At 33.6% G+C, this 13,050-nt stretch overlaps 1 protein-coding gene across 2 annotated transcripts in view; it reads left to right on the plus strand.

The window, feature by feature from the left end:
- SENP6 (SUMO specific peptidase 6) overlaps nt 1–13,050 on the plus strand; it is a 100,966-nt gene that overhangs the window by 64,250 nt on the left and 23,666 nt on the right. For both annotated transcript variants that reach the window (XM_007456602.1, XM_007456601.1), the window contains 7 exons: nt 2,825–3,057; nt 6,402–6,572; nt 7,529–7,562; nt 7,972–8,166; nt 9,195–9,421; nt 10,777–10,883; nt 11,001–11,117. In XM_007456602.1, coding sequence (XP_007456664.1) covers nt 2,825–3,057; nt 6,402–6,572; nt 7,529–7,562; nt 7,972–8,166; nt 9,195–9,421; nt 10,777–10,883; nt 11,001–11,117 — 1,084 coding nt within the window. The remainder of the gene's footprint in view (nt 1–2,824; nt 3,058–6,401; nt 6,573–7,528; nt 7,563–7,971; nt 8,167–9,194; nt 9,422–10,776; nt 10,884–11,000; nt 11,118–13,050) is intronic.

Raw genomic sequence — 13,050 nt, forward strand, 5'->3', positions numbered from 1 at the left:
ATTAAAATAGTTTATTATTATGAAGCTTTTATTCTGTCCTTGGTGGTCAAATAATAAAATGTACAATGTCTCAAGTAGTGATAAACTCTATGTGGAAAAGTGAAGCAGGTCCAGGAAATAGAGAGTGACAAGTGTCACAATGAAGAAGCTTGCAATTTTAGATAAGTGGTGGAATTTGAGATAGGTAGATGAAAAAGTTACTTGATAGAGTAACTTTTGAACATTGCCTAGAATGAAGTGAGGAGGAAGATAGGCTGATTTCTATGGAACAAGTTTGTAATGTAAATGCAAAGACCATATATTAGCTTGGGTTGCCATAACAGAATACTGTAGACTGAGTGGGCTTAAACAACAGAGATTTATTGTCTCACAGTTCTGGATGCTGCAACTCCAAGATTAAGGTGCCATCAGGTGAGGCCTCTCTTCCAGGCTTGCAGATAGCCACCTTCTTTCTGTGTATTTACATGGCCTTTCTTTTGTGCTTGCGCAGAGAGGGAGAGGGAGATTTCTGTCATCTCTTTTTCCTATTTCACCAGTCCTTTCAAATTAAGGCCTCACCTTTATGACCTCATTTAACTTTTAATACCTCTTTATAGGCCCTATCTCCAAATATAGTCGCATTGGGGATTAGGGCTTCAACATATGAATTTTGAAGGGACAGAATTTAGTCCATAGCAGACCCTGATACAGAATCTTACGTATATTCATATATATTCCATGTTTTATATAGAATCAACGCAGCTATGAAAACAGCTCTTTAACTGTTGTCATCTTTGCATACTCTCTCTCCATTTACTTTACAGTTATGGTGACATTGAGCACAACCCTCTATTTTAAGTTAATAAAACAAGAGCTATGTAGTACAGTTCTATCTGTTGCAGTGTTAGGGCTTTAAAATAAGTTTGTTTTGTTTTTTTTTTAACATCTTTATTGGAGTATAATTGCTTTACAGTAATTATTAGTTTCTGCTTTATAACAAAGTGAATCAGCTATTCGTATACATATATCCCCACATCTCCTCCCTCTGCGTCTCCCTCCCTCCCACCCTCCCTATCCCACCCCTCTCGGTGGTCACAAAGCACTGAGCTCATCTCCCTGTGCTATGCGGCTGCTTCCCACTAGCTATCTGTTTTACGTTTGGTAGTGTATATATGTCCATGCCACTCTCTCACTTTGTCATAGTTTACCCTTCCCCCTCCCCATATCCTCAAGTCCATGCTCTAGTTAAAATAAGTTTTTGATAGAGTAGCTGTAGAAGTTTTAATGTTTCTGAAGCACAATAAAAATTACTGTAGGTTGAACACTAGGCTTACCATTTAATATGTATTTCTGTTTAGCTTTTCATAAACAACATAAGCAGTTCATGGACTTTTTTAAAGCTTACATATGACAGGCACTATGCTATAAACCTTTTACATATTAACTCATTTGTTCTTAAGACAGTCCTTTGAAATAGGACTTTATTGTCCCCAGTATCACAGAGGAGAACTGAGGCAAATAGCCAGTAAGTGGCAAGACCCTAATTTTCAAGTGTGTGTAAATCAGCCTGGACCTTCTAATCTGGCCTGTTAGATTTTGTGTTAATAAAATACCAGTTCTGAAAAAGATCAACTTTAGCATTTGCTCCTGAGACGGGATAGCAAAATAAAAAAGATGAATGGTGTGATGCTAGGGGTGATGCCTCTCTGGGACTTGTATATGACTAAAAAAATATTACCTAAGCATTTATGTGTATGATACGGAAAAAGAAAATTGCTCATACAAGTTTATACATTGTTCAATACATGACTTTCTTTGCCAAGCAGTTTTAGATGCTGGGAATATAGCAGTAAGCAAGGCAGTATTTTTGCTCTTTTACAGTTTATATTAGTGGGGAGAGACAAATGAGCAAGTAAACATCCACAACAAAAGACAAAGATAACAGAAATTTAAATTAATTGATGTGAATAAGTACCTGTATGCTACTTTAGATTGAGTGGTCAATCAAAAAGTGGTATTTAAGCTAATATTTGATGACCAAAATGCAAAAAAGTGTTAGGGGAATTACAGTCAGACAGGAACAGAAAAAATGCCAGTATACCTGGAGGTGGTGTTTGAGGAACAGAAAAAAGCCGGTATATCTGTAACATAAAGAGGGGAAAATGGAGTAGTATGAGAAAGTAGGGTAGGGCCAGATTATGTAAATTTATGAACCAGGGTAAGGAGTTAGTATTTGACTCAAGTGCAGTATGCTGGCTCTGTGCAATTACGATATAAATATGAGTTTGATAAGATTCAATAATGAGTACATGGTAGAAGAGCAAATTACCTTAATATAATGTCTTGTCCACGTTCATTTACTAAACAAGATTTATTAAGCATTAGGCACTGGTCCAAGTTCTCCCAGAGACCAGTTGTGATGTTAGTGATTCCTTGTGTGAGATAAAATTATTTGGTCACATGCAGTTTTGCACACATTTAAAATGCGTTCTATTTTGTGAATAATTGATATGCAGATTATCTTCATACCTAAGACTTTCTGGAACTCTGAAATAAACCTACTGATAAACATTTAATTTTTGCTGTAACTTGTGTATGTTTCTGTGTGGGTGATTGTGATGGACTGTAGAATCAATTTTACATTTGTGTGTTGTTTAAAAAAATGTCAGTTCTAATTGTTCTCCAAATTTAACTTCGCATCAAATAGAATGAATTATATCTTAATTTTTATTAATCTCAGGTCTGGAGGAGATCAAAAGCAAATATATTTCCCACCTTGTTCATGTGTTTACATTTTTAACTGACAGGAATGAAATATCTGAAGTATTTAACATTTTCTTTGTAGTCATTTTGTCCAGTGATGATGATGATGATGACAGTGATAGGACTAACAGAAGAGAAAGCATCTCTCCTCAACCTGCTGATTCAGCATGTTCTTCCCCAGCGCCATCCACGGGAAAAGTAGAAGCAGCACTAAATGAAAACACCTGTAGAGTAGAGCATGAACTAAGAAGCATTCCAGCAGATTCAGAATTAAATACAGTTACCTTGCCAAGAAAAGCAAGAATGAAAGACCAGGTACTTTTCACATTTATTGACATTTATTCAGATTAAGTCTCCTTTGGTATGTAAATATTTGGCGGGGAGGACAATTTGGCAGTATCTTAGGAGAAGAATGAATTAGTCATGAAGTAGGACTTAAAATAACACTTGGAAGATTATTTGAAAGAACATTAAAACACATACAAAAATAAATTTAAATTAAATTAAAGGCTTAAAGTGTAAAAAGTTCAGCAAGAAACAACAATAACCTTATCGTAAGTGAAATGTAAGTGTAAATATACTTGTATAATCTAGTGGGCAGGAAAAGGTCATTTTAACTTGGGTGTATTTTACCATAATATTGTGGTTTTACTATATTTTACTGTATAAAATTTTAAAAATAGATGACAAAGGATAACAGAAATTATGTCTATAGACAGTAGATCTAGAAAGGGATATTTGTAATAATGCAGATAACATACACTAATATCTATAATAGACCAAGGGACAGAATTTAGTCCTCTTTTAAAAATTAGAGGAAAAAAGAAAATAAAAGAAGATAGGAATAGATAAGAAGAGAAAATTCAGGTAATAAACTTTTATAGAAAAAGTACATATTAAAGAAAATGAAATATAACCATGTACTTAACAGACTTTCAAAATTAATGCAAAATCGATTAATATGTACTACTGGCAACAATCCAAGGCAAAGGGTACTTTCCTTATATGCTGATGAAAAAAAATTAAGTTGTTATGGCCTTTTGGGAAAGCAATGTAAAACATCCACTGAAATATTTAAAAGGTATACTGAATGACCAGGTAATTCATTCCCTAGACTCAATCTCAAAGGAATCCTCTACCTCCAGTGCTTAGACTGTATGTATAAATATGATTATTAGCAAACATAATCATTGCCCATTAATATAGAAATGGCTGAAGAAACTATGGTATATCTATACCATGGACTGTTATGCAGCCACTGACAATAAAAATCAGAGCTATATCAATGACTTTTAGGATTTCTACATGGCCCTGCTTAGTGAGAATACCGAGATGCAGAAATATGTGCATATTTTCTTATTTTTGTAAAAAGAACTTTGAAAAACTTGTGTGTTAAAAAATTATATGTGTATGTACATATGTCAGGAATTCTAGAAGTTACAGATAAAAATATGGAACCATACATGTTTGATGAAGATAGGAACTGTAAGAAATGAAAAAAAAATAGCTATAATAAAATAGTTAAAATTATAGAAAAAATATAGATTGATATTTTTAATATAATCTTGGGGAATACCTTTCCAAACACTTCAGTACAAGCAAAAATAATAAATGAAGAGATGAATATATTTGATTAAATGGAAGATACCGAACAGTGAACCCAAACACCATCCACAGAATTTGATAGGTAATGCAAATGGGAAAAAATAGTGAAGTATGTGACAAAGTATGAGTTGGTCCTTTATATATTTTTAATTTCTTAAAAATCAAGAAATAGAAGCAAACCATAGAAAAGTGAGTAAAGGGTATGAATAGAGGTTTCTTTTTAAGTAAAGTACTAAAAAAGAAATTAAAGTAAAATATATTTTAAGTGTTAGATGGCTAAAAAATTTAAACTATAGTAGTATTTCTTCTTGGCTAGTGTTTGGAGGAATGGAATATTGGCTGTGTAAATTGGTATAATTATGCTGGCGGGCAATTTGGTAATAATTGTGTATTCCAGGATTTAGCTGCAAAAATGCTTGCCAGAGAATATTGTGTCATGGGGAAAGGTCAGAAAGAACTCAGATGTCCAGCATAGGAGGGCTCAGTTAAATAAACGTGGATTTCCATGAATTTGTGAGCAGTTTTTACACTGACACACTGAATAGTACGGGGTTCCTCTGTGCCAGTTTACAGGCCCCTTGGGAGGATGTGGACCGCCCAAGTTCTAGACTCAGTCTCTCCACTATGGATTCAGCTGGAGCAGCTCTTAAATTATCTAACTTATTATTGAGCTAAATAACGTCTCATTTGAAGAAATAATTCTAAAGCTAAAAAAAGTTTTAAACCGCTCTAAGAGGTTTCTGTTAATAACCTGGGAAAATATTCATGATAAATCTGTTAATAAGCCTGAGAAAGCAATTTACAGAAATAAATATGTGTGTGTGTATCACATTTTGTTTTAATACATATTTTTTCCTGTGACATAGATCACAGAAATGTCTCTAGAGGGATAATGGGAATAGTGACTATTTTGTGCAGTGGACATTTTTTTTCCTCTTGGTTTTTAATCAAGATCATGTTTTATTCTTATGATGATAATAAGGTTTTTAACATAATAATTTTACTTTTAATTACATTTAATTTAAAGTATATTTATATAAAATACATTTTTATATTATGATTAATTTGCATTTGAGAGTGACTGTGAAATCTTAACAGATCAAGTCATTTAACACTTTTTAATATATAAAGAAGCATCATTTTATAATATAAATAACCATTTTCCTAAATTATATGTTTTCTAAAGAGCTGCTAATTTAATCCAAATACTACAACCACTACCACTATTACTAGCTAACCTTTATCCAGCATTTTACTGTGCATGAAGCACAGTGCTAAGCTGCTTATATGCATTAATTCATTGGAGTAAATACTCTTACATTTTAGCTTAGGAAACCAAAACTTTAATAGGAGTTACTAAGTTTTACAAGATCAGATCATTAAAAGGTAGCATAGTTGTGCTTTGAACCCAGGCTGTCTGATTCCCAGAGTACCATTTCTCACTGCTGTGCTATTACTGGCGTTTCAATTAATAGCCAGATAAAATATAGCAAGATAAAATAAGAAGGGTTTACTGTTATTGTTATAGAATCAATAAATATTTACTTCATCTAACACTGTTGAAATAAAATCAATCTTATGTCTTGAGAATTATATTTCTTTTTTAAAAAATATTTATTTGTTTATTTTTGGCTGTGTTGGGTCTTCGTTGCTGTGCGTGGACTTTCTCTAGTTGCAGCGAGCGTGGGCTACCCTTTGTTAGAGTGTGTGGGCGTCTCATTGCGCTGGCTTCTCTTGTTCTGGAGCACGGGCTCTAGGCGCACAGGCTTCAGTAGTTGCAGCACATGGGCTCAGTAGTTGTGCCTCGTGGGCTCTAAGAGCGCAGGCTCAGTACTTGTGACGCATTGGCTTAGTTGCTCTGCGGCGTGTGGGATATTCCCGGACCAGGGTTTGAACCCATGTCCCCTGCATTGGCAGGAGGATTCTTAATGACTGTGCCACCAGGGAAGTCCCAATAATTATATTTCTTATGTTGGGTCTTCTTTGCATATGTCTACTTAGTTTGCAGCTTTGTTTTAGTAACTTATTAAGTGAAAATTTTTTTCCTTTTTCAGTTTGGTAATTCTATTATCAACATACCTCTAAAACGTCGCAAAGTGATTTCTCAAGAAACTTTAGTTGATCCTGTATCTTTAAGCTGCCAAAGTTCCTTTGATAGCGTAATTTTAAACTGTCGAAGTATACGAGTAGGAACACTCTGCCGACTATTAATAGAGCCTGTAATTGTAAGTACCTTCTAAGCTCTTTACTGTACCAATTATAAGATTCACAATTTCCTGGCTAAGGCCAGTGTGTAATATTTTAAAATTTATAAGTTAAAATGTTTAATAGAATATTAAAATTATTTCAAGATTTCAAATTGCTTAGGAATATATAAACAATTGTAAATTGCTACTCACCATAAAAATTATTGGGTAAAAAATTTATCATATATACTCCAATAAAAAATTTTTTTAATTTATCATGATGTAATATTCAGGGTAGTACGTATTCATCATAGGAAGATGCTTGTTCTCACTGAGTTAGAATTACCCTCCAGTGTGTTACCATTTTATTCTCATGCTAGCTCGATGCATGAAGAGTGTTTTAAAGAACTGTATGAAAGAAGAATCCAAAAGCTTTGTGGTCTGCAGAAAAATGTGTTGTAACATAACAACTCCTAGAATAGATTAGTGGACTACAGTGGCCACTCAAGAGGCATTGTGGTTTTGAACTAGTTCAGTGTCCATAAAGCCCAAAGGACTTTCTATAATCCCTTTATCTTACCTGTCATACCTGTCTCCTTATTATTCTCCTACCACCAATCCAATTCAAATGTATATTTTCTATTAAAATTTTAACATAATCTCCTTAACCTGCCTTCTAAGTCATAATTTTTCTTCTTTCTAATGTATCCTATACATTGTTGGTAGGTTAATCTTCCTACAGCAGTGTACTTATTTTGTAAAAGCCTTTATTTTAAATGTCTTAACTTGGTGTCCCTATCTATTTCCAACTATGTTTTCAACAAAGGCTGGCTTCATTCTCAGTATTGTAAAGGCCAGATGGAGGAATGCAGTACATGGATCAGTTTTTCTGCCTTATGTGGGCTAAGTCCCAAATAATATGTCATTTAGGGTGTTTGTAGCAAAATCTTCAGAAATCTATGATTGTTACTAACGTATCTTATCTTATTTTTTAGTTTTGTTTAGATTTTATCAAGATACAGCTAGAAGGTAAGCTATTTTATATCCTACTGCTCACTAAAGCTTTGTTTACACTAAAACACTTTAATGGAATAAAAAATTAAATGATATTCTTAGAATTCATTAAGATGGTTAGTTACTACTTACATCTTAACAAAAGGCATTATACCTTAATAGTGTAATTTCATACTATAACATCACAAAAGCTATGTTTAATTTTTTAAGTATGCTTCATTAGAATCCTCTTTCCATCTGGGAAAAAATGTAGATACTTCTTTAAGATCAAAGATTTTCCTTCATGTCCCACTAGAGTTACTGTTTACAGAGTATAATAAATATGTACTTAACGTTAAAATTGTACTTCCTTACAGTTTCCTCCATTCATGATTTTGCCCTCTTAAGAACTGATTCCTTTTCCATTCCATTTGTTTTTCTCCAGAACCAGAAAAGGAACCTGTAGGGATTACTTTAAATACCTCTGATCTAACAAAATGTGAGTGGTGTAATGTCCGAAAATTACCAGTAGTGTTTCTTCAGACGACAGCAGCAGTTTATCAGAAGCTGAGCGTGCAACTGCAGATGAACATGGAGGATAAAGTTCGGATTGACTGTAAAGGAATAAATAAGTTAACAAGTAAGTTATGTAGAGCAAATATAGGAATACATACAATACATTGTTTAGCAGAACGTGAGTCGACTTTGATAGATACCTTAGATGTATCTTAACTACAATCCTTACAGTGACCTTGTAAGATAGATACTACTACTCTCATTTTATAGGTGAGGATAAGTCCACAGAAAGTGGAAGTTCTGAAGATAAAACCCAGGTTTACCTATGTAGAAAGTTTTCAAAATGGGTTAAAATTCAAAAGATATATACTCTTTATTTTAACACTGTATTCAAAATGGGTTAAAATTCAAAAGATATTTAACACTGTATATTCTGAATAAAATGAGTTTTTTGTTTGTTTTTTTTGTTTTGTTTAAATGTACTGATAGGAGTTCTAACGGTAAATCAGCGATCAATCTGGAAACCTTGAAACTTAGCCTGATTAGGAAGTTTGAACGTTCATTGAACAGGTCTTCAGTCCTCTACAATAAATCAGTGTGGTTCTCCATTTTGTTTCCCTTCCCCTCTAACGTTTGTGGTTATAGCATGACTAGTTGTAAAATATTTTTCCTCAGTAATTGCTGCTTCAGCTTAATGATGAGTAAATGATAGCTACTATTAAAGTTGCAAGAGTTGGCACATTAGTGAATAGCAGTTTTTACAGTTAAATCTAGAGATACCAATTCACTTGGCAATTTCTTATTTGTGTTTGACAAAAATGTTAACTGATTATATATTTAAAACTAATATATTTGGATTCTATTAGATGAAATAAATTAGTTACATCTATGGATAGATTTGTTCTTGAGCTGCTGCTAGAGTAATGTGTTCTGGTTCCTTTCTTTTAATAACTTAGGCGACATTGTTAGGTGACACTGTCATTGGTCTTTATTCTAGTATTGTATATCCACTGTATGCCAAACAGTGTTTTGAACATTAATACCAGGATTTCTAGTGATACTCTTGGAAATAACTAGTTGTTACTCTTTTTCTAGTATCTGTTTACGTATTTTTTTTCCTTTAGACTTACAGTTATATTGATTTCTTTTCAGATTTGGAAGAACAATACATAATTCTGATTTTTCAAAATGGCCTTGATCCTCAGACAAATATGGTATTTGAAAATATCATTACTGACATTGGTATAAAGAATAATGTGTCAAATTTTTTTGCGAAAATTCCCTTTGATGAAGCCAATAGCAGACTTGTTGCCTGTACAAGAACATGTGAAGAGAGCAGCAAAGGAAGTTTTGTGCAGAAAGAAAACAAAATTAAAAACGTAATTATATTTTTTAATGTTTTTAATGTAATTTTAAATGTTACCTTTAAAGGGAAATGTGGTTCATTATCATATTGCTCATTTGGAGTTAGATCCTTTTAATTCCATTTCAGAATTATTTGCTTTTATATGTGATTTGTAAACTACCTTGTGTCGAAATATTAATGGTGGTGGATTACTTGTGACACAAATTGTAATTGATACAAGTCTCAGGAGCATTTTATCGGTACAAGTCTCAGAAGCATTTTTATTTTAGTTCCTTTCCGCATTCTGTTCTTATCTTTACTTTTTGTCTCCTTTTCTTTTTCTCTCATCCTGTTTTCTTTTTCCCTCACTCTCAACATGCATATACGTACAGTGCTACATTCAAATCGATTGTTACTCTGTTTCTTAAATTTGCTATTGGTTCCCAGTGGTGACATTGGCTTCAGTACAAATAAAGGAATTTTGGTCCCTGATGTATTGTCCATTTATGTGTAACATGTGCCTGCATGGTTGAAAACTTGGAAAGGAAGAATGTATACCATTTGATTCTGACTCTCAACAATTCTAGAATAACTAATTCTAGAATAACGGATTATGTAGTAGGTGACTCTGAAGCCACCTGAATCGAAGGCTGAAGTACTACTATAACACATAATATAATGTTAATCAATATGACTTACCTACCACAGCAACTGAAGTTTGCTGACAATTTATTAGAAATATTAAATCTTTCACCTGCCTACAAATTTGGAAATAGGGCTGGCTATCCAAGGCATATTATTGGTGAAGTTGAGCAAGGCTTCACCAGAAAAGAGCTATTCGCACAGTTAGTGGTTGAATAAAAGAACAGAAGGAGGAAGGGGAACCATTCCCCTTCTTTTGCAGAATTGGCTACAGGAGATAATGCCAGAGGAAAAAAAGCAGCTGGAGCCCTAAGGCAGCTGTGATGGACTCAGATTTCAATTTCAATGGAAGGCTCTTTCTTTAAGGACTCCTTGATTCTGGAGAACTGAAGCTCAGTGGACTGTGTTCCCTGAGCCTCTGCTCCCATATTCCATGGATTGCCTGAGCTTAGGTAGGCCTACACTCCTAGAAGAAAAAAACACTATCTGTTCTTTGGATTTTACTAACATAATCTAATTTAATATGGATGGTTGAGATCTTAGACAGGATACTAGAAAACCAGTTACAAAAATTGGAAGAGTATATCACTGTTCTGGAAGCTACAGATAGAAAGAAAGTTGACCCTAGTTTTGCCTGTTTCTTATTTTTAATCTTTTAAAATTTAAAAGCATTCTTGCCTTGTACTTTTTTTATTGAAAATGTTTCAAATTGATTTTGTGAATTGATAATTTAATTTTCTTTACCAGGTGTCCCTTGAATCTAAAATACAACTTAAAAACAAACACGAATTCCAGTTTTTTGATGATGAGGAAACTGGAGAGAGCCACACCATCTTCATGGGCCCTGTAGAAAAGTGAGAGGATTCCTTTACATTTGCAACACTTTTAAATTTCTTCTCTGTTTTATTACATTTTGGTTATACGCATACCTATTTTTGTTTGTTGGCTTATTTTTTTAAATTTTGTTACAGATTGATAGTATATCCACCACCTCCAGCTAAGGGAGGCATCTCCGTTACTAATGAGGACCTGCATTGTCTAAGTGAAGGAGAATTTTTAAATGATGTTATTATAGACTTTTATTTGAAGTAAGTTAATTTTCTCCTAGCCCTTTAGCAAATTTTTAACATTTTATAATATATACATGTATTTTCTAGAGTCAGAATTGTTTGGATTTTGAATTCCATCACTGCCACTTACTGTATGACATCTGAAAAGTTATTTAATGTCTCTGTGAATGTTTCTTCATTTTAAAAATGGAAAAATAATATCTAAAAGGATCATGAGAATTAAATAAGATATACATTTCAAGTGCTAGGAAAAATACCTGGCACATGCAAAGTGATCATAAATGAGCTTATTATATTATCAGTGTTGTAGTATTTAAAGCATCTAAAATTGTTACTACCCTAGGTTAGGTAATAATTTGTTGAGCAAGGACAAAAGTATGATTTCACTCGTTTCCTTCAATAAATGTTCACCAAGTGCCAACTTTGTGGCAGGTACTGTGTTAAAAGTTTATGATTTTATAGGGAACACGAATGTGGGATTAAAGTATTGGCAGAAGCATTAACGTGGTACAAACATAGCAGAAAAAGAAAGCTTCATTCTCTCTGGGGGTTGGGAAATATGAGGAATCAAGAAGCTCTCCTAGAAGGGCTTACGTCATGACCCAGAATACACATAACATATACATATACATGAATACATGTATGTGTAATGTGTTTATACATGTATAAATTTGTATGTGTTTACTGCTTTGTGATATAAGATGGATGTGTGTATGAAACAAAACAACTATCAGTGTGTTTAGTGCTCTCCAGTATTTTCTAGTTTATTCAAATGTATATCAGAAGACAATATTTCTTTTTTTAAACTGGTTGTTAAAAGCTGCTGGAGGGACTCCCCTGGTGGCACAGTGGTTAAGAACCCGCCTGCCAATGCAGGGGACACGGGTTCAAGCCCTGATCCGGGAAGATCCCACATGGCATGGAGCAACTAAGCGCATGCACCACAACTACTGAGCCTGTGGTCTAGAGCCCACGAACCACAGCTACTGAGCCTGTGCGCCACAACTACTGAAGCCCGGGTGCCTAGAGCCTGTGCTCCACAACAAGAGAAGCCACCACAACGAGAAGCCCTCGCACCATAACTAGAGAAAGCCCACGTGCAGCAACGAAGACCCAATGCAGCCAAAAATTAATTAATTAAAAAAAGATGTGTTCTCTTAATCCTAATGTATACTAAACAAACCAAGCTACTGAAAAATCTTAAGTGATTGTGTAGAACAGTGCTGCTGTTATAGGATAAAGTGTTGTTCTGTGAATGTCAGCTAGGTCATGTTGTGCTAGTGCTATTCAAATGGTCTTTGCCCTTACTGATGTTCCACCTACTTGTTCTGTAATTATTGAGAAAGTCGTTGATCTCCAACTACAGTTATTGATTTGTCTATTTCTCCTTATGTATTTTGAAGCTCTGTTGTTAGGTACATACATGTTTATGCCTTCTTGGAGAATCAACCCCTTTATCATTACATAATGTTCCTGTTTATTCTTGATAATCTCCTTGTTTTTAATCCTACTTTGTTCAAAATTAATATAGCTACTCCAGCTTTCTTTTGGTTTGTGTTTGCTGATGCATGATGTATGTTTCTTCACCCTTTTACTTTTAACCTGTTTAAGTCTTTATGTTTAAAATGTCTTTTTGTTTTTGAAAGCACATAGTTGGATCTAAAAAATAAATTGAACTCCTGTGTTTTGTTTATATTTTAGTTTATTCTACTTCATACTTAAATCTATATTTTTTACATTACAATAGAGATTTTATAGTCTTTTTTTATTCTTTTGAAATTCTTTATATATTTTCAGGAGGCCCCTTGACATCATATAGTTAAACTTTAGAGCAAATTTTATATAGTAAACTTACATTATCTACAAGTTCTGCCTTTCTGATGCAAATCTATTCCAAATAAGATAGAAAATCTAACAAAATCCATGACTTTTTTTTTTTTTTTTTTTTTTG

Source organism: Lipotes vexillifer, unplaced genomic scaffold, assembly GCF_000442215.2.
Source record: "Lipotes vexillifer unplaced genomic scaffold, Lipotes_vexillifer_v1.1 scaffold1226, whole genome shotgun sequence".
In the NCBI taxonomy this organism is placed as follows: domain Eukaryota; kingdom Metazoa; phylum Chordata; class Mammalia; order Artiodactyla; family Lipotidae; genus Lipotes; species Lipotes vexillifer.